Below are 23,103 nucleotides of genomic sequence, written 5' to 3' on the forward strand. Positions count from 1 at the left end.
GGGGGCTCATTGTGACACGCCTTCGTTATCCAGTTATACCAAAAAGCCACCATGCAGCTGACTGCGGCGCCCATACTTTCCGTCATCTGTGCCCTGCTCGCCTGCCGGGCAGTAAGGGCAACTTACCGCTTGGAGCCCTTGTCGACAATCTACATACCCTACGACTATGACAACGATGGTGAAGGCGTCTTCGACATCGACGCCGCTGCGGTGGAGCAGAGTGCCTATGATTCTGAGGCTAGTTTACTGTATGCCGCCGGTAAGTTCTAAGTATTCATCATTATATTTTGGCCGTGGAACTGCATGGATTCTATCCTATACACCTGCGTACTCTGACGTTTTCACCGAACAAGGGGTTCAAAGAAAAAAAAAAAACTTCTTAGTGTTTTTTCTTAAAAAGTTACTGTCTTAAAAAAAGGGGGGGAGATAATTAAAAAAACATATTTTCACGCAAAATTCACTATGACCTCATTCTAAATTCACTCTTTTCTGAAATTTATACTCCTTCACGTTCTTCGTGAGTGAACGTTTTCACTCGGTGTTTTTTTGTTTTTTTTTTCTAGAGAGAGAGAGTGCTCTCCAAAAAAAAAAAAAATCGAGTGAAAATATTCACTCTTGAAGGAGTGAATACAAAAAAAAAGAGTGAATTTAGAATGATATTGGAGTGAATTTTGAGTGAAAATGTTAATTTTTTTCCATTGCAATAAATCCAGTTATAGCCTTTCTTTCACCTTCTTACTCTTCTTTAGAAATGGAGGAAAACTGAGAGAGAGAGGAAAAAAAAATGAAATGACGAACACAGCAATAAGTAATTAGAAAAATATATAGCTCTAAATCTCGACTATAATATTTTGACAGGTTTAGTTCATGTTTCTTCACAGCACGAACAACTTTGCCATGTCGTCTTCCTTGAGTAGGGGGCATGCACCCGTATCTTTCGCAAATATCAATTTAAGTACTGTTACTTCCTATGTATACACATATTGTGCATTATTTTATATTATGGAAATGCTTATTGTCAGTTGAGAGTTTCATTGTCAAAAGCAATGAACGTGCGTCAAAAAAAAGAAGAAAAAAAGTAACTTATTCACAGCAAAGCTATCAGAGCAACGAATCATGACTATGTTCTTGAGCAAGATGTCTGTTTCCAAGGTAAAACCATCTTTTGAAGTGCATTTCTCATGTATAAAGTGGAAGGACAACCTCCGTACATGGGGCGCCACTGAATAGCTACAAACAAACTTCTCCATTTTTCTCGTTTCTTTACACATTCTGTTGATGTTGCTGTCATAAGTCCCCATTAACCTGCATACAGCTCTTCAGAATTACGATGATATAAAAACTATAATAATTCACATTTATAAAGCGCATAAATATATCATAACTTCTCTATGCGCTTGACATAACATACCTCATTCATGATAATTATAATATTATTCAATGCATCACAACTTGGAAGTTTTAGTGCAATTAACTTTCTTGGAAGAATCATAAGAAGATATGCTTCTAATTGAAAGGGGTATTGAATTCCAGAGAGTGGGGGCTGATGATGTGAACGATCAGTTACCAGTATGTTTGTGTGATTACAGGATAGACTGAAATAAGATGATGTGACGGTGATCGAAGAGCTCATTATTAGAATGATTGTGACGATGAATACGTTCTGTAAAGTAGGAAGGAGAAAGATTTCAAATACAACAAGTTTACGCAGAATTTGTGTCTGAAGAATATTATGCGAGTATACAAATGTTCGTGCTTTTATCACTTCTTCAACAGGTGATAGGTATGTCCACATTCTGGACCTGTCCGACCCCTCCAAACTCAGCATAATTTTCAAACACGAGTTGACCACCCGAGCCAACGATATCGAACTCTGCGGAGACTACGTCGGCTATGTCGTTGAGGGCGCTACATCACAGGACAACGGTTACGTAGTCGTGCATCAGAAGTACACCGGTTACCACTGGCCCGAGTATCGAATAATTGAGGGTATAGAGACATTTCAGTGCATTTGAAAACCAATATATGAGATTATGAGTGAAGTGATTATTGACTACAAGATGGCATTACCAGAGCATGCCTTTTTAAAATCCCTATTGTGTTATTTTGCAAACAATTTACTTCCTTCCGATCGGCATAGTTTTGGCTATATTGCACTGCCGTACATGGTTGTTGCTGCTGTTTGATTAATTGATTGTTTTTTATTTTAAGCTGACGTATGAAGTGATATGCATTTTCTGAATTAGCCTTACCAAAGTGTTTTTATTATCTCTTTTCTCTGTAATATGACTATAGATATTTTTGAAAGTTCTTTCATATTCGCATTCACAAGATGCTAACGCTTTCGTAGTAAAAAGCGACAGAAATAAAAAAAAAAAATAGAAACTGAGAAGATTATGACCAAAAAAGAGAAAGCCGAAGAAATGCTCTTTACGATTTTGCTCACCAAGTCATGTAATGTATTGCGCATCACGTGTCTTTTTTGCCATGGTTACGTATTATTTAGTTGGTAGCAAGCCCGACATGCTCAAGTTCAGCCACACGTGCGATCTGATCATCACGGCGAACGAAGGTGAAGCGGCTGAGATCGGTTCACAGTTCGTTAACCCCGAGGGTTCGATCTCCATCGTTCGTGACTTTACGTCGATCCGCCCCGACGTCCAGACCATCGACTTTACATCTTTCAATGCTTAGTGAGTATTGAATTAACAGTAAGTATGGTGTCGGGTTTGATTATCTGTCTTACATAAAAGTACTTAACAGAAAAACTATACCTGGCGTAGACGGTTCCATGACATTTGCTCCTGCAACAATATTGCTCACATGCTATCTGCACGCTATGCCAAACATAATAATCTGCTCGCACACATAACCCTAAACCCCAATCCTAATCCTTACATTAAAGTAAACCATACCCTATTACAACCCTAACCCTAAAACTATGTCCTGGGAGCAAATAAGACTGGATCCTGAGCAATTGTCGCAGAAGCAAAATTGAGAATGTTGTGTCACCGACATACACAGGTTTTTCTCTTTGCCATTTTTTTTCTTTCTTGTTCTTCCGAATTTCTTCGGTTTTTTTTTTCTAATTCCCCTTCTTTTATTCCTCCTCCTCCTGTGATTCTACATTCCTTCTTTTCTTTCTTCTTCTCTTTTAAAAGCACCGAAGTAGACAATGCATAAGACTCTGTACATGTACTCAGAGCGAGGAATCCTACAGGTTCAGCTGGATAGATCCTGTCCAGCATGTAACATCCTTGAACTATAGATGCTTACAGACAATGTTCCTCTTCAGTGGCGGATCCAGAGGGGGCGTACCAGGCGCCCCCATTTATTGTTTTGTTAAAACAAAAGAAATAAAAAGAAAAATGAGGGGGGAGGGATGCGCCTTCCTTTAATTTTGTAAAGGCGCCCCTCCCCCCCCCCCCTTTTTTTCCGGAATTTCTAGATCCGCCCTGCTCTTGAAACATGTTAATGAATGGATACCTGCTAAAGCTAGTGTAATGGTGAGGTCCCTTGAGGAAACAGTGCTAACCAGCACCTAAGACACTGTAGCAAAATAAAGTATCATTGATTATTACTGTTTAATGTTAGTGTTACATAATAGGCATCTGAGCTTTGGTTCTACGAAATTGTATTCCCCTCGTTTTGTAACAAAGATTACACATGGCCCGAATTCACGAAGGTGGTACAATCTTGCCCATGGTTTAAACCATGGACAAAGACCGTAGTTTGTTTTTTTGTTTTTTTTTTATGGGGCGTCAAGGAGTGTCGCATGGCCTATTTCGTTACGAAATCAGTCATTTCGTCGAGGAAATGATCATTTCGTGACGGAATGTTGCCATTTTGTCGACGAAATGACTGATTTCGTAACGAAATAGGCCATGCGACACTTGGCGCCCCATAAAAATTACGGTCTTTGTCCATGATTTAAACCATGGACAAAATTCCAGTGAATCCTCTTGGTTTAGGATAAGATGGCAATTCTAGTTGAAGCAAACTAATTAATATAACATCTCATTTTCATCGCAATAATAGCGCCTCCTATTACGAGTGGCTTGGAGTACGAGCCCCTTACAAGGGTCAGCTGAACGGTGACGTGTACAACACATTCTCCCAGAATATGGAGCCGGAGTATATCGCTATAGACGAAGAAGATCGGTACGCCTACATCTGTCTCCAGGTAACGTCCTCACACCCGTGGGAGCTTTCGCGACGCGGACGTTCAGAGGAGAAAAAAAAAAGTGGTCTGCGCATGCACAAATTTGCTTTTGAAAATCGTCTGAGTTTGCACGGTCGGTTCAGGACTATTTTTGCGTCCGCTCAAATTCACATTGCAGAGAGCTGCTACTTGATGCAAGGAGGCGCCGTTTTACTTTGGCTGCGTTCTCGCATTCTGCGTTTTAAAGCTACTTTGCAACACGACGCAGAGAGAGAAGAGAAAACTGTCAACTCAATCGTCGTCTTAAACGCCCGCTTCACAAATCTGTAGCTCCCTAATAATCTTTAGCGATCTTTAGATCTGCCACGCTATAATGTTCACGACGCGCTTCCTCCAGGGATGACAGCATAATGTACGTCCTAGCGTTCGCGTCCTAGCGACCTGGCGTCGCAGATAAGCTCGCTAATAGCGAGAGCTTTAGATCTGCGACACGAACGCTAAGACGACGCAGCCTCCCAGGTTGGACAATGGACCCAGCTTTCTCGCGCATGTGCAGAACATTTTTATTTATTTATTTTATTGTATTGTATTTTTTTTTTGCCTAGTTTACGTCGTCTTAGGAAGGTACTACATTGTAGTAACATTCACCTTCACTAGCTACCACCACTGCCTTACAGAGAAATCTGACATAACGAATGATCCATCATTACCATGAGTGGCCTATCCGGAGGAGTCTTTTATTTTTATGACTTTAATCGGCCCTCCTCCGTAGACAGGGGATCCGTGAAGCCAGACGTAGTCTCTGCGGAACTATCCCTGACGACCAGATACAGACCGATCTTTCGGTCAAGCCTATCGATATGCCTATTGTATACGCCAGGGCCAGGTGATTAACCAGTTGAAGACGGGCTGATATGGCTACAACACGCGTTTCCCATAGGCACTCTCCTCAACTGGTCAAGATGGGTATTGTGGTAAAAATCCTGTTAAAGATATATAGGCATGGACCAAGGTTCAAACTCATAGCTTCCTGTTTGGCAGTTATATAAAAGCCTTATCCGCAAGTATGGCCTACCACGCCACTCCCTGTCTATATAGGTATTTTTAACCAAAAACAAAAAAAAAAATATATCGTACAAGGCCGACTTTATGGGAACAGGGACGTCGGAACGTTTTCAGGAAAGAAGACGGACATTTTTGCTGGCGCTTTCTATACCAAAATCTCCTGACAAGCAAAATATGAAAAAGAAAAAAAAAAGAGAAAGAAAAGGCAAGAAAAGAAAACGTTTCAACATTTTCTGCTGCCAATCCCCTCCCAAAATCGCCCGACAAACAACTCAAAAAAAAAAAAGTCAGATCCTACTTTTTTCAGCAAAAGAAAGGAGGGTCCTAGCAGGTAAGACCCATATCATTTTCTGAAAAAAAAAAAGTGGGGGAGAGCTGACGCGATCTTTGAGAAATGATCCGTGAAATTAAACCCTCAAGATTTAGGAGACCTTCTTTGTTTGAATTATTATAAAGAAAAGTGATTTCCCTTTTTTTTTTGAATTGTCATGATATGTACATAATCAGATGTGGTTGCTTCTGCATTTTCGGGACAAAATATCTCTCATTAATTCTTTTATTGAGAAAAAAAAAATGTACGTACCTTTGTTTGAAAGGCAAAGTTATCATAGAAAGAAATTTTTGTCTCTTTTGTCTCATGGAATGAAACAACATTCGCTGTTTTAGGAAAACAACGCCATAGCCAAGGTCGACATCCAAAGCAACGCCATCTTGGAGCTGCTTCCCTTGGGGATAAAGGATTGGAGCAACCTCGACTTGGATGCCAGCGACAAAGACGGCAGTAAGGATGCCTCATTCTCGTTTCCATGACAACAGACTAAACCAACCAAACAAACAAACAAACAAACAAACAAACAAACAAACAAACAAACAAACCAGGGGAAACTTTCCTGAAGAGAATAAGTCGCGTTTGTCTATTTCAATATTTTCTTTGCTTTATTTTGTTTCTTGTTGTGGTAGTTGTCGGGTTTTTCTTCTTTTGTTTGTTTGTTTGTATGTTTGTTTGTTTTTTAAAGACAGTCAATTGCAGAAGTATACTCTTACACAGTACGGCGACAATCAATAGGTCACCGTGAAAAACGTCAAGATGGTATTAATATATTGTTATTCTGTGACTGCATGATTTCGAAAAATGCACCGATATTTTTGTAGAGTCAAATCCAGTTTTCGATTCAAACGCAATAACTATGCCCGAGGATCAAATCCTGTTATATTATTAACTGATAACTATTCTGAAGTTATTCTACCAGGAATAACATCATGTTTCAGACTTCAATGACAGAAACAGTGAATTTTCGTCATTTTTCTGTAGGCCTACACGATCAATGGAAAATTGTGATGTTATGACATGGTTATCTCACTCATTTGCATTTCATATCCACTGTGCAAGAACTGTTTTGCAGAAATATGCAAAACTTTTAAATGTCATAACATCCTTTTTTTTCTTCCAATTTCAGTCAATTTTTTTTTTTTTTTTTTTTACCGTTGAACTTGTAAGATTTTACTCTTCTTTATCTGATTAACTTATATTTGGACTGGATTTCCCCGTTAACTTATACATAATGTACACTTATCACATTGTGACAAAAACAGAATTTTGATTCTTCAGGGAAAAAGAAAACACTATGTGCCATTTTGAGACTTGCGTGAGAGAATAATATGATACTCTTCCCACGCTGGAGAGCAGACACAAAAACAAAATGGCCTTCTGCCATCTCCTCCAGTTTGTAGAATATCATTCTGGTTTTGTTAAAGGGACTGTACAGTAGTGGTTGAGGTGAGGATTCAGATTTATAACATTTGAAGTGAGATAATGAGAAACCTCTTATGAAATATGAAAGAGCATGTAATTTTAAGAAAGATTCAAGGTTTATTTGATGAAAATTGGTTTTCAAATGGCTGAGATATCCAAAAAAGAGTGATATTAAATAATAAAAGGCGAGAGGCCACGCCTTTTAATAGGATCTCTTTATTTCACCTTGTTTTTGACATCTCAGGCATTTCAAAAACGATTTTCATCAAATAAACTTTTGATTCCCCTTAGAACTGTATGCTCTTGACATCTCATAGAGTGGTTTCTGAATACCTCGCAAAACGTTACAAGCTAAATCCTCACCTCAACCAGAACTGTATAGTCCCTTTAAGTCTTTTTTTTTTTTTTTCTTGTGTGGATTTTTTCCTGGAAACTAGCAATGCGGCAGTGGTTAACATTGCCAAATGAAGCTAAAGGACACTTCATTGTCAATCGATATTACACCCCCGCACGAACAAGTACGAGGTTTTTTTTCTTTAATTATATCTTGTCTCAGACATGTTTACATCACCAGGTTTTACTCTGCTTTAGTAAACAAAATAATCTCCTTCGATAGGCGTTACTTAACCATAGCCTTGTCTTTCTTACTGTTCAATATTATTCCTCAGAGGTGCAAGACCTTTATTTTTGTAAGCCTTAGTGTAAAGAGAAGTACATAATTATTCAAATTCGTGACATTCTTCCATCGAGGTGTTTTTCATTGCAACTGATTGACAGTTGCAATGAAAAACACGTCGATATCGGGCAATTTGTCGATCAGTTGCAAAGAGAAGTATACGTTCATGCATTTTTATATTCGAGACGATTCTCTAACACTGTAACTGTTAGCTTGCTTGTTTTTTGTTTTTTGTTTGTTTGTTTGTATCCCTCAGAAATTGCCACAAAGAGTTTCGATATCTACAGTCTGTACCAGCCGGACGCCATCAAGCTTTACAGATCGCAAATGACCGGAAGAGACTATCTCATCACGGCCAATGAGGGCGACAAATTCGAATATACTCTGGGCAGTGACGACTGGGACGAGGTGAAGCGAGGGGAAGACCTTCATGACGGTAAGGTCATCGAACTTTTCACGGTAGAACCAAAGATCCTCCTCCCCCCCCCTCCCCCCCCCCTCCCCCCCCCCCCCCCCCATTACCACCGGCGAGTTTAATCGCAGTTTAAACTGTTTCCGGACATCCTGTCCCGAGATCAGGAGGTCGTAGGTTCGAATCCTACTCGAGTACGTGCGCCCATGATTTTTTTTTTTTTTATTATTATGGCTACTACTAAAACACTGATCAATTCAGTGCTTATTTACGGCGATGTAGGGCAATTTGTCAATCAGTTGCAATTTTGAATGTGTTGGTAAACAAATCTAATGCAGTCGTTACAGTTGTATACATGTCTAGCATCCCGTATAAAGTCAGTAACGGTATTCGCTTACTCCAGAGGTTAGTAGCCTGACTTTTTGTTCTATATATTTTTTTTTTTCGCAACAGATGGCGATCTGTCAGACAAGATATCATCCGATCTTGACGATGAAATGAATGATGACGACGACTTGGGTAAGACTATCAATTGTCGATTTTTGTAGGAGTTTTATTCTATAAGGATATGCCGATCATTTAGATATTAACAGTTAGTACAGCCCATACATTGAATTGATACGTACTATACTCTTACATACCTCTCAAAGGCTCATTATACCAAACTCACAGATCGTTATAATCATTCAGACTTAGGTTTGCTGTTGCATTAAACAAATAGTGAAAGGTCTTTATTTTTAAATGAGACTTTCATTTAAAAAGAAGAGTTCGCATGGCATCTGATAAAAGATGAGACGCTGTTTAAAATAAATCATGGCGTCACCTGTTTGGAGAGATCTTTCACTACGACTCAATTCCATACCTCGTATTATTATCGCACGAGTGGCCATCTTCACTCCTCTGCGAGTGTACTACCAATGTCTGCAGGACGGCTCCAGTTCAGTAAGTTCGATGGCCTGGACGATGACGGAAAGGTGGAATATCCTCACTTCTTCGGTGCCCGTGGCGTGTCCGTGTTCTTCCCCGGCTCCCAGACCATGGAGTGCGTATGGGACAGTGGTGACGAGGTCGAGAGGGTGATGGCAACGTACTACCCGGACGTCTTCAACGCCAACACCAAGCCGGACGAAGCCGATAAAGAGAGTCCTGAAGACCTGATGGACACCCGCTCAGACAATCTGGTAAGACTGACGTTCTATGGTGACAATTAATTTTGTCCGAATTCGATCCGTGTCGGGATGGGGGTAGTGGGATGAAATGGGGGTAGGAGGTTATAATCTATAGAGGGCAATTCCGGACCAGGGTGAGATTGAAAGAAAAGTAAAATGTAGTAAGCACAATAGTGAAAATGTACCCAAAATAGGAATGGAAATTATGGAGGGTATCCGATTTTGAAACCTTCGTTAATTTCGCGAAACTGTTCTCAGACAGTCAATATAACTGATATAACATGAAGATGATGATGTCACAACTCAACAACTTTCCATAATACATAGAAAAGACCCGATAGATTGTACCAAAAAAATCCTGAATCCAAGATCCCGAAGTGGGGGCCCTGTGGCATAGTTGATAAGATTTGGAGAAGATTCTTGCTAAGATCACACTTATTTATACTGGCCCAACGTATTGGAATTTTCTGAATAATGACATAAAGAATTCACCTTCTATATTTTCATTTAAAAGGAGATTAAAGTTGTTTCTATTGCAATGTTATGTTCCTACAGAAGTGAATCAGCCTGATGGCTCATTTTAATTTTTTCCGAAGAATTTTGATTACCAGTAATATACTCTCTCATATTTTCTCGTCCCTGTTGTCCTGAGACTCTTACTGAGTAGATTCAATTCTACTTGTAGTACCTCCGCATCTCTTTCTCTCTATTTTTCCATATTTATGTATCCCTTCCTCGCATCCCAATATTTTTTCGACATAGTTCTGTCGAGGATCGCTGGATCTGTTTTTCCTTTCTGTCCGCTGTATTGTCTTCCTATTATGTCAACCTTGTCTCGTTCTGTCTTGTATTGAAGTCCCCTTTCATAGTTTTGTCGTCTCAGTCTCGTTTAATGTTCATTCGCCTGTGTATGTGTGTCTGTCCGTTACTCTGTCTTCTTATTGGGCTTCCAGACCTTTTTTTTTTTTAATCTGACTTTATTCCCGATCTTTTTTTCCCTTTTGCATCAGTTCATTTTCTATTGACATTCTGTACCTGAGGGCCCCACATTCTACAAGCATTGCCTTTTTAGTGGGTCCCTCCATTTTTCGATATTTTGTGTAATGTTATATCGTCTATATCACTTCAGTCAATTTTCATTACAACATTATTTGTTACCCCAAGGTTCCACAATTATGTTCTCTTTTCAATTTTACTTTGTTTTGATTATGTAACCTTATTCTCTGTTACCAATGAAAGAGAAATGTTTATGTTCTTTTCGAAAAATGAAATAAAGTTTGAATTGAATTGAATTGCATTGAATTGAAAAGATGTTTTACCCGCCATGTCCCTCTCTACCCAGGTGTACCGTAGCTGTCCCAAAAAATTACAACGGGACCCTCCGCAATGATTATCTTTAAAAATAGTGAATCAATCCAAATACAATTTCAGGGTATGAAACTATAACTTATTGCCCACATCTTACAGAAAACCCCATTCGATTTGCTTCAGTGGTCAAAGAGATATGAGGAAGTTTGCAGAGGATGTCAAGAATCTCTTCCCTCCAAGTTCTGTCTATATGTATTCACACACAAAAGCATCGAAGTGCTAAACTTGGAAGAATCAGACTCATTACATGCTTTCCAACATTCCACATTTCTCTGTGACCGCTTAACCAAATTGAAACCAAATTGAATGGGGTTTTCTGCAAAATAGAGCTAAGATATTGTATTTTGAGACCCTGAAGTAGCATTTAGACAGTTTAATCATTTTGGGTGTTATCAATGCGAAAATTTGATAGTAATCTTTTTTTTTTCTTTTTTTTTCTTTTTTTTTTGGGGGGGGGGGGACATACTGTATAAATGGGTACCTGGCAAAGCTAGGGTAGTAATAATGGCAGGGCCCTCTGGTAGAGCAGTGGTAACACTGAAGAGGATACCCTGGATGAATAAGGCTTTGTTATTGGTATTATTTCAATTTTTTTCTTCATACGCAATTACGCCCCCACCTCCCCCTTCATTCTCAAATCCTAATGTTTGCATATCTGCTGATCTCTATCTTCACGTTATACATTCAGGAATAACATTGGGTTGTTGTTGTTGTTGTTTTTTTTTTTTAGCAGAAAATGGAGTTTTGGTCATGTTTTTTCTTTTGTACACGATTACTGGATTAATTGTGAGGTGATGACATAACCATGATTTCATTTCTATCTCTTGTCCTTCAAAGGGTAATAATTTGGGTAACTTCAATATTACTATCTCTCTGTTTGAGTAGGTTTTTGTAGAATGGTTCCGGATAATTCTATTTCTCTCAATCAAATCTGTACTCACCCTCTAATTTGTCACAGTTATTATCAAGGATGCCTAAAAATCTGCAGAATCTGCATTCGGGAGCTGTTCAACCTGAACACGAATCTGCTCATTGTATAAATGCATAAGTTGCGTCTTCGGCAGTTGCCTTGGTAACGAATTAATCACTGAAAAAGGTTGTATTTCAAATCAGTTCTTCTTCTTAAGTGCCGTTTTCAGTCCGAAGCCTGTTGGCGACTATGGATCTCCATTCTTTTCTGTTCATGGCCGCCTTACTACATGCGGCCACACTCTTTCCTGTCCACTCCTTTATGTTGTTACACCACACACTGCGTTGCCGTCCTCTGCATCTCCTTCCTTCTGTAATCCCTTCCAGTACACTTTTTGGGATGTTGGTCTTCTAACATGGCCAAAATATTTGAGTTTTCTTGATTTAATGTCTTTCATCAAGGTTTTTGTAACATTCAGATGATCTAGAACATACTGATGTGTTTCCCTGTCTGACCACGATATACGGCCCAAGCGTCGTAATATCCACATCTCGAATGCAGCCAGCCTTTTCATATTATCATCCAAGTACATATCAGTATCAAAATGTAAAATGACCAATTCTTTGAATTTCGAGTTACTTGTGCAGTTACAATCAAAATACTAGTCATCTGAGGTCGAAAGTAAAATGCTCGGAAATACCAATAACATTTGAATTTCTAGAAATTTTACTATTCTTGCGACTCGCCGTATCTTGCACCATGTACCTAATATCAAGCAGTAAGGTAAGGATAAAATCAATGGTTATGACAAAGATCATTGTCAGATCAACACATCACACGATTGGACTAACAATTTAACAGGGCCCTGAGTGTGAGAGCATCGAAGTCGGCACCATCAACGGACAGGACTTTGCATTTTTCGGTGTCGACCGTTCCGCCGCCATCCTCATCTACCGTATCTACGACAGTTACTATGGTCCCACCCTCAGCTTCGAGTCGGTTTACCGCGCCGGTGGAACGTCGGACACTTTCGAGGATCTCTTGGAGGATCGAGACCTGGGGGACCTGGATCCGGAGGATCTTAAGTACGTTAGCGCCCTCTCTCGTTCTTGTTTGTCGTTTTTGTGAGTGTGTACGTGCGTGTGTGTGTGCGTGTGTGTGTGTGTGTGTGTGTGTGTGTGTGTGTGTGTGTGTGTGAGTGTGTGTGTGTGTGTGTGTGTGTGTGTGTATGGGGGGGGGGAGGGAGGGAAGCGAGAGGGGGAGGGGGCACAGTTGAGTTTGGGTGGGGTGGAGAGAGTTATTCGATCAATGGCAACTTTGATGAGCGAGACATGCGATTCAAGGTTTTAATTTGATTAGTAAAACGTCATTGTGAATTGCAACATTTAATTAAAGCCTATAATTTATTACGCAGGTTCATGGCAAATGCGAGGGATAATGAATTTGAAAGTACTTTACGCAATTATGCAGGGACACTGTTGTTGCAACAGTTAACTTATGAATATACTTTGCCTTGAGGCCTTGAGAGTTTATTAGCTGAAACTAAGGGCAGAGGTGACTCCGAAATAGTTCGTCATCAAGGCGCAGCTCCGATGTGAAGAGCGTTTTTAGTCTGGGAGCTGGCTGCTGGTCAATTTACCCCACCAAGCCTAGAAAGTTTGAACCCTCAAAGTAACTGGGGCCACCTTTCTCACTGAAAAAAAAAAGCCAATAAATAGACGAAAAAAAAAGGATGCACGTCAGCCTGATCCCTGAGGGCGGGATCGTCCCCTAGGGACCCCCTAAAAGCCCCCCCCCCCCCCCCCCGACGGGTGTAATTTACCCAATGGAGCCCATGGACCAAACTTGGTCTGAAAAAAAAAAGTCCCATGGTTGTACATAACAAGGAAAAATCGTTATCTGTTTGAGTGTGATCCTCTATGTATGAATGAAAATATGACATTTACGATGGTACAAGGAAATAGCGAAAAGTATAATAATAAAGATCGGATGATGAAACTAATAATGATACTTCTTTAGACCTAATAATATTTCTACTACTGCTGCTACTACTACTACTACTTCTACTACTACTAGGCCTACTACTACTACTACTACTACTACTACTACTACTACTACTACTACTACTACTACTACAACTACTACTACTACTACTACTACTACTACTACTACTACTTCTGCTACCACTACTACTACTACTACTACTACTACTACTACTACTACTACTACCACTACTACTACTACTTCTACTACCACTACTACTACTACTACTACTACTACTACTACTACTACTACTACCACTACCACTACCACTACTACTACTACTACTTCTACCATCTACTATTACTACTACTTCTGCTTCTTCTATTCAATTCAATTCAATTCATTTATTTTTCATTCTTCTTTTTTCCAACAAAACATAACACATAATAAATTTGGAATTACATCATAAACATAAACATTCGACTTTGCAAAAGATAAATGATACAGATAAACGAAAGAACACATACTGGAAAAAAAGTACAAAGTTATGCTTCAGTTGAGAAAAAAAAAGAACTGAGAGGTCCACTAAAAAGCAAGCTTGTATGTTGTGAACCACTCAACATACAAGCTTGCTTCTAATACTATTATAATCACAATAGTGGTAATTTAGCATATAATCCTAACAGCTCATCAGAGAGACAAAGGAGAACCAAAACAAAAAACAAAACAAAACAAAACAAAGCAAGAGAGAATAACGATACGCCATTATAACAAACAAAGATGAGAGTATAGTCACGTGTTATACACACCTTCTGTATCTTTCTTTCTCGTTTCACTAGGTTCGTCTCGTCGACCGATTCGGCGACAGGCATCCCTCTCCTTATCGTCACTAGTACCGTGAGCGGCACCGTGTCCATCTACCATATCGTCGACAACTAGGATCCTACGGAGGAGATCAACTTGTTCCGCGGTGCTTCCAGTTCACTTGCAGGGGACATTAACAGACGTCTTTATCAACACGTCCATAAACAAAGTAAAATCGTGATCACTTCGCAAATCACACCCCGGTATCTTTTTCCTCTATAATCCCCGTCCATTTACTGTTTAATTGAAACATAATTATGTAGCGTTTTGCCTCCGATAAATGTCATTTCATCACAATACACGACACTGAGTTCGACAAAATAATGTTGTGTTAAAACACAAATGAAACCTCCTTCAACATTATTATACTCTTGAGAGATAACGCAGACTCTAAAGTTGTTTTGTATATTTCGTCAATGATTGTCATGGTCACAAATACAAATTCGTGACTGTATACCAAAATAGACAACTTGCAGTTAGTCTTGCCGTGTGCCCTAGAACGAATCATGCACGTCTAATCTTATAGCGAAGATTAGTACATAATTTATGAATACCTGAAATAATATTCAGTGAATCAATGTGATACACATTATCATATACAGTTTTACCGCTTCCACGGAAAGGAAATAAGTGTAAAAAAAAAACCAAAAAACAAAACCCTTCGTGTTCCTGCAGTCATCGTATAGTTGTATACGCCCATATTACTTCGCTATGCAACAAAATGGAACATCATATCGATATTCCTCTGATCAATGACAGGCTTAGACAGTGTGTGTGTGTGTGGGGGGGGGGGGTGGGTGTGTATATGTGTGTGTATGTGTGTGTGTGTGCATGTGTGTGTGTGTGTATGTGTGTGTTAAATGTGTTAAATGGCCAACATATTCATTTATTAATTTATCTATACGCTGGAAAAAAAAAAAAACTTTATCGGAAAAATTCTTGATCGTCTTGTGAAAGTTCAACATCAACAAGAAGGACAGTAACTAATAAACTATTCAAAAGAAAAAACTTTAGATTTAAAATGACGCCCGGAGGTGTTAATCTATAACACCGTAATGAGCACCGGAAATTTTACACTACCTCGGTGTTTCATTTTTAACACCTAACTTTTTATACAGCCAAAAGAGATGAACTACTTTTTCCCCATGTGATCGGAAATGTGCATAAAATGTTGTTGTCCTCATGACCTATACGATATTCACTGTCGTTTAGAGTTATATACTATATGTTTATTTATGGTCACAATGGTTGTTTTTAAATACATGTATAATGGTAGACACTATACTAAATGAAATAAGATTATTTTATTCTGAATAGTCAACTCCAACACTCATTCAAAGACACACGTGGAAGCAAATTACTTTTGTGAAGGAGAGAGATAGATGCTGCTACTAATGATGATGATAATTATGATGGTGATGATGATCATTGACGATGATGATGATGATTATGATGGTAACGATGATGATATGATTCTGACGATGATGATAATGGTTGTGATGATGATAATGATGATTTCGATGGTGCTGATAAAAATTATGATGATAATGATGATAATGGCTATGCTGTTGCTGCTGATGATGATGTTGATGATGCTGATGATGATCATTGTAACAATGATGATGATAATGATGATGATGATGTTGATTATGATGATGATGCTGAGGATGATGATTGTAACGATGATGATGATGATGGTTATGATAAAAGAAACTCATCCTACCACAGAGGAATGACTGATAGCATTGCTTTATGATTTTGACAAGATTTATCTTACCAAAAAAGGGTTAAGTAGGGAAAGAAGCTGCCCCCTTAAAAACAACATAATGACCATTACTCGTATCACAAACTTTGTCAATGACAATTGAATAAAATAGAAGATGGTTAGAGAACATTTTCACAGTATAAGTTTAGTTCCACATTCACACATCAGCACAGTCCAGTTTTGGTTTACGAGATTATACAACCAATATCACAGTCAGTCCCATGCAACCAGTACCTGCAAGCCGGTAGAGGGAAGCGTGCATTTCACATGTTGCCATCCAATAACAATGATCTGCACCCTTTGAACCAGTACACTGCAAAAAGTCCGGTGTCAAATATGAAACACCGAGCTGGTGTTAAATTTCCGGTGCTCATTTATGGTGTTAGATTAACACCTCCGGGTGTCATTTCAAAATATGATTTGTTTTTGATAGTGTCTTAGTTACTGTTCTTCTTGTTGATTTTGAACTTTAACAGGACGATCAAGAATATTCCGATAAAGTACTTGATTTTTGAAAAAAAAAAGTATGAACATATTTACACTTCAGTAACACCAGTTGGTGTGGTCTCCTATTGAAGCTGCACGTGTGTTATACCATTGACATTAACACCAGCAATATCAAATCAACACCATGCGGTGTCATTGTTGAATACCAACGCAGTGTCAAAAATATCACCAGCTACAGTGTCAAATTAACACCACGAAGTGCCAGGTAGACACTTTTCAACACCATCACAACATACTTTCTACACATGTGGATATGGTCCTCTATTGACACTTGATCAGTGCTACATTTAACACCCATGGTGTTAAATCTAACACCGATGTTTTTGCATTGGACTGACGGCGACACACACGTTTCGCATCAGACCAGTAGTGAGGAGTCCACGTGACAGGAATCATTATATACACCACGTATTATCTAAATGACTGTGTAGTAATTCGTGGAGGCAGTTACAGACGGACAGTGAGAGACATTTAGTGTATTCCGTATATTTTTTCTGTAAAAATGTATTTCTTATATATACAAATATGAGAAATTGCATGCATAAGTACAAATAAATATACACACAAAAGAAGTTATGTCAGGTTAAGCGGAGGAAAAAGAGAAAAAAAAAAACACCCGAAAAAAACATTGTACCACGCCTCTGAGTTAACAAGAAAATGGACATTATGAATAGTTCATAGACTTACTGTGCAAGTACTTCATGAGATTGTCGTAAATAGAAGGGCCAACATGTTACAACTTGTATATTACTGTTCCTGAATCAAAAGATTTGAGTGCATCGATCCTCGTATTTATAGTGTAGGAAAAACAAAACAATCACAACAAAGCACGCTTTCTTCCGATTAAAGCTCATGCAAACGACCACAGCGCATGCTCGCAATGAACAATTTACATTCTACGAAAACTCAATACAGGATTTGAGGAGTATCACCATCTTTCAAACTATACTCAGAACCGGTGATTGGAGGGGAAATCCAGTCCAAATATAAGTTAATCTAATAAGAAAGAATAAAATATTACGAGTTCAACAATAAAATTTTGATCGAAATCGGATGAAAAATAAGGAAGTTATGACATTTTGAAATTTCGCTAATTTTTTAGGAAACAGTTCATGAATGGTCAACATGAATATGCAAATGGCAAAGCGAGCATGTCATTCCCTCACAACTTGCCATACAGTTTGTGTATAAAATGTTGAAATTTCTAGTTTTTCATTCAAACGTAATTATGCCCGAGACTCAAATCCTGATATACATGTATCACGATTGTGAAGTTATTCAACCAGGAATAACATCATGTTTCACATTTCAATGACAGAAACATTGAAATTTCGTCGCTTTTTGTACACGATCAATGGAAAATGTGAGGTTATGACATGGTCAGCTAACTCATTTGCATATTCATATACACTGTACAAGAACTGTTTGCAGAAGTTAGCAAAACTTCAAAATTTCATAACTTCCTTATTGTTCATCCGATTTCAGTCAAATTTTTTACCGTTGAACTCGTAACATTTTATTCTTTTTTTGTCAGACTAACTTATTTTTGGACTGGATTTTCCCTTCGCTCCTGATTTTTTTTTCTTTTTTGCAACAATTGAAGGGTTTGTTTGCAAAAACCGATAAGTCCATTTTTGAAGATTTTGAAGTACGATCTCTGTCATAATGTGAAAAATAATACCTTTTAAATGATATATTGGTCACTACATATAAAGGTATATTTTTGAATTTATGGTCAAAAGAATCAAAAAATTTTCTTATTGTTCTCTGTATTTTTCTTGACCTTTAATCGCAAATATCTCCATTTGGCAAATATGGACTTATCGGTTTTTGCAAACAAACTCTTCAATTGCTCCCGCAAAACATCTGCACGCTAATTAAACCAAACATGAATTCTACCAACAGACATAACCCTCATCCTAATCTTCACATCAAACTAAATCTAAAACCCTGTCACAACCCTCTGATCCTAACCCTAGTAAGTCCTTGGAAAAAAATAAGACCGAAGCAACTGTTGCAGGAGCAAATGTGTCACCACACGAATAATCTCTTTGAAATGTGCATGTTGTCAAGTTTAGCTAGTGTCTGACATACTGAAATACATGAATATAGTTTACAATAAAGATACATTAAAATCTGTAAGGAGATACTGATAGGAAATTGAAGAGAAGATACTGAAAGGAAATATTGATTATTGCACAATCTCGAATAAAGATATCTGTCCTTTGAGTTTCTCAGTTCTATGAAACGTATTTTTTTACATTTGATAGTTGATCGCAATGAATTCCACTCATATCCACTCATCTCTGATTAAACCCTTGCTTACATAAAGAAAAAGTTTGAAATAGTGAAGAGATTAATGAGAATCTACTATATTCTCTTTTCCGTTGCTACTCTGTCTCTGAGGGAAACTCTTGTCCACATCCTGCCCTGAAGCAAAGTATATTTTTTCTCTCAAGAACAAAGCGGTTAAAAAAAAAAAGTAAAGGGCAATCAAGTTGTATTGACACGAGTCTCTTTTGAGGAGGGTAGGTAACACAAGTTATAGAATCGCAATCCACTAGAAATTCTTTGTGAGGAGAATTGCAAAATAGCATATGAAATATTCAGTCACATTCATCAGGTTCGGAAGTGACCCCCTAGACCGGAAGCTCATCTCCTACTCCAACAGCTGGCTGGGAGGACATCTTCTTTTTGCGTTCTTCCCTTTCCTGTTGCTTGGTTACCAGAATCTCCTGCCGCCATTTGTCGGCCTTCTTGTCAGGTTTGTAAATGATAATGGCGGCTTTGACAATGATGAGGATTAACAGGATCCCGCCGACGACGCCGATCGCGCAAAGGGCTCGGAAGTTCCACGGGTCGTATCTGGTCAAGAAGTACAGATAGTCGCTGCCGACAACCGAGCCGCCGACGTCAAGGGTCGCCACGGTGGCGTTGTGGTACGTCGAGAAAGTGAGGCCCGTCAGCGTGTACGTTGACGTGCTCACCGAGGCGATGGTGATGTTGATGACGACGTTGCTCGCCTCGTCCGCGACCGTGATGCGGTAGGAGTCCGCCAGTGAGAAGTCGCTGGGTAGGAGCCAGGTGAGCACGCAGCTCGAGGAACCAATGGAGGTGCTGGAGACGTTAAAGGCGTAAGTCTGGGCGTGGCTTTCGGCTACGAGGCTGGCCAGCAGGCACGAGAGGAGGAGGAAGAATATTTCGGTTGCCATGGTAATTGGTGTCTTTCTTCGATGTTATCAGGAAACAACCATCAGCATGACCAGTGCGATTATCTGAAGAAACAGAAAATGAATGATAATACAAAAAGTAAGCTACAGATCATGTTACAAATATAAACATTTTTTTGCAGTAGATTAAAATCATAACGCGAAACTATACAGTTAAATTAAAAAGCCCATAATGTTTAAGTCTTTGTAGGTTGCAAACACATGCAAAATTTGAAATGAACTGAAGTGTATACATTTTGCTTCTTTTTGAACGCTCCTGAGTTTAAAAAAGAAAGAAATGGAAACGAAAAGAGCTTCAATATAGACAAAGAAATAATAACCTTAACAATAACCGCAAGTATCAATTTTTCCGGGCTTCCCTCTGCCTTCATGTGATGGGCACAGAACACTATGTTTTTATGTTCAATTTAATAACTTACAAAACTGTGTAGAAATTGAGACATGGAAGGATACGCACGTACACTTTTGTATATAATATAATCCACACATACAACATGTGTACATTGTACATACATTGTACATTATATCATATACAATATATTTATATACAATTATATACACTGTATTTATTCATAGACACTGTACATTGTGTACATACAACGGTAATCTTGAGGTCTATTCACGTGTACCACATATTCAGTGTACATGCACATACATAGTATAATACTTCACACTCCTGAGACATTTTTTTTAATCGTGTTGCATGTATTATCGTTAATGTGTTTTCTAACTGTCATGCTTTGAGAACTATATAAGTAATACCGTTTTGGGCACGTACAACAGTACACGTAACCGTTTCGTGATAAATCTATGATTGCGTGTCCCCATATGGAAAGAAAACATATTGATTTTGGTGAGAACATGTGTCAGTTGCACAGTCATATAAGATATCACATCAATCAGCGTGCATAAGGGGTACTGCAGTCAATCAATGCTGAGTGTATATTAGAGAGTTCTTTGGCATCAATCGGTCAGACTACATACATGATTGTAGGCCCTACATTTACATCGTTTTGGGTTTTTTTCTTTCTCCACCATATGTTGCGAAAACTGAGAAAATCAAATATGATTCATCGACGTATTGATGTCATTCTTTGATTGTAATTTTCCATGCGTTTGCGTATTTTATTGATACACTTGTTTTTGTACTCGTTTGTTTGTTTGGGTTTTTTCTGTTAAACCTTACTGCGTCTTTCTTTCTGGAAATCACACAGCATGAGAAACAAACCTCTGCCCATTCAAATATTGCTTAATTCTGAGTTTATGCACAGATGTCTCATCAGTTATTATACATACAAATATGAATATCTATCAACATCAATTTGCCCAGGTCTCGAACTGTACGCAAGGCAATGTCATTCTGTCTGTATCACTCCTGATTCAAGTCAAGAGTATTCTAAAAAGATAAACGCCTTTGAGTCTCTGTAGCGCCATACGTACTTAGCCGCAAATTAATGATAAGCGCAGTGGCCTTTCTCACTCGTATTAAACAGTAAGTATCTCATGGATTGTCGCATTACATGAATACAGGTTATTCAAACAAACGAGAAGACTTTCGAACACATTCATAATGCATTTTGAATTCTCCGCACCATTGAGAACACGCTGGTAGGAGGATTCTGAATCTCAAAGGAGGTAAGAAAGTACAACATGCATTTCAGTGTGGCTGAGTGACGGCAAAAAATGGCGCACGCTTAACTCCAAACATCTACCAGTTAACCTCGCTGATGGATGACATTTATGCAGTGTGGAATTGTGTCGGAATATGAATTTACTTACCAGTCCATGGTGTAAGTACCAATAGATAACAGGTTTCTGAGATATCCGAGAAAAAGTCAAGTAAAGATGATTTATTCCAGTATGTTGTCTCCGATGTGGGCTTCAGTAGACCGGTATTATTTCTATGCTGTTGTTAAGGCAGGGTTGCAGCTCATGCAAAGCAGCGCACTGCGTACCACTGCTCACGTCACAGTGCGCAATTTGCATACGACTTTCTTTATTACGCAATAATCACAATAGATGGCCCAGTAGTGAACAAAGAAGTCGAAAACCTTGTCCGGTCTTATTGTGGAGGTATCCAAGTAAATAGGAATATACTGGAATGAAAAGGGGCGGCCAGGCGTCCTACCATTTTCTCAGTCTTCCGAGGTCAGTTAACTGAGCAACAATGCAGGATTTACAAACTTATCTACACTGAGGAAAATATTAATCAAGTTAATTCTTCTTTAGTAATTTTTGCTCGAGTTTTTCTTTAGTATACAATCTCCTAATGAAAAAAAGTCTTTCCCCTTACATGTTCCATTTGAGCCTTTGCTTTTAACTCAAGCTTTCAATGTAAAAGAATATAAGTGGCATTTTAAAGTAAAAAGAAAAATCCATGAAGATTCAAGTAATTTGAACTTGTATAAGTCTATAATCCACTATTTTAACTCAAATAAAAGATTAGACGTATTACTCATACATGTCTACGTTAACTAAACTTATCCCATAAGGAGCACGAGGAACGTGTAATGTAGATTTTAGCAAAATGCATGAAAATACATTAGGACCAAATCAATATATTTCTTCTTTTAAAATAAGAGCAATCCATGTTTGTTTGTTTTTAGACGGAGGGAGAATTAACAACCCGTCATGAGTACAAAACATTTTCGTAATTCATCTATAAGTAAAAGGAGGACACTTTTGAATTGTCACTCGATAAAAAACAAAACAAAAAAACAATCAAGACTTAAATTTTCGAGGAAAATTTCTGACCAACTTAATAAGTATCATGAATTACCAGCAACAAGTGTACATGCATTTTGCTTTACCTCAATGTTATATCAGCTACCAGATTTTATCAGGTATAACACAAATGATGTAAAATACAAACAAACAGCAAACAACCCAGAATATTCATAAGAAAAGTCTCGAAACGAGCATCATACAGATAACCATGACAAACTGCAATGTATAAACATCTCTCCTTTCTTTCAAAAGAATGAGAGGAAACATTATTGGTACAGATCACCTTTTATCTAAATAATATTGCGGCCGTATAAGCAGTCCGCAGCGTGATTGTGGAGAGTGTGATGAAATATATGAATTTGCCGGATTATCTTAACCTTCACGCTTTTTAGCTTTGTAAAAAACCTTTTCGCATACATGCAACTCTATAGCATAAGAGAAATTGACAAAACGAATTTCCTGTCTAAAACGTCACACGCAAATATTTCTCCCCATCTTCAGCATTTTCCTCA

The 23,103-nt window shown here is 38.4% G+C and overlaps 2 protein-coding genes across 2 annotated transcripts; one reads left to right on the forward strand and one right to left on the reverse strand.

The window, feature by feature from the left end:
• On the forward strand, nt 1-14,560 carry LOC140239077 (mesenchyme-specific cell surface glycoprotein-like). Its single transcript, XM_072318974.1, has 10 exons — nt 1-259; nt 1,777-1,989; nt 2,507-2,693; nt 4,039-4,183; nt 5,894-6,008; nt 7,913-8,092; nt 8,522-8,587; nt 8,996-9,249; nt 12,377-12,600; nt 14,338-14,560. The coding sequence occupies exons 1-10, from the start codon at nt 52-54 to the stop codon at nt 14,435-14,437; spliced, it is 1,692 nt and encodes a 563-aa protein (XP_072175075.1). The 5' UTR covers nt 1-51; the 3' UTR covers nt 14,438-14,560.
• Nucleotides 14,561-18,508: 3,948 nt separating this feature from the next.
• LOC140239001 (uncharacterized) lies at nt 18,509-21,773 on the reverse strand. Its single transcript, XM_072318897.1, has 2 exons — nt 21,644-21,773; nt 18,509-19,909 (listed from the first exon to the last, which is right to left on the reverse strand). Exon 2 carries the CDS (start codon nt 19,844-19,846, stop codon nt 19,274-19,276), a length of 573 nt encoding a protein of 190 aa, XP_072174998.1. The 5' UTR covers nt 19,847-19,909; nt 21,644-21,773; the 3' UTR covers nt 18,509-19,273.
• Between the last annotated feature and the right edge of the window lie 1,330 nt (nt 21,774-23,103).

This window comes from Diadema setosum, chromosome 15 (assembly GCF_964275005.1).
Source record: "Diadema setosum chromosome 15, eeDiaSeto1, whole genome shotgun sequence".
Lineage (NCBI taxonomy): Eukaryota > Metazoa > Echinodermata > Echinoidea > Diadematoida > Diadematidae > Diadema > Diadema setosum.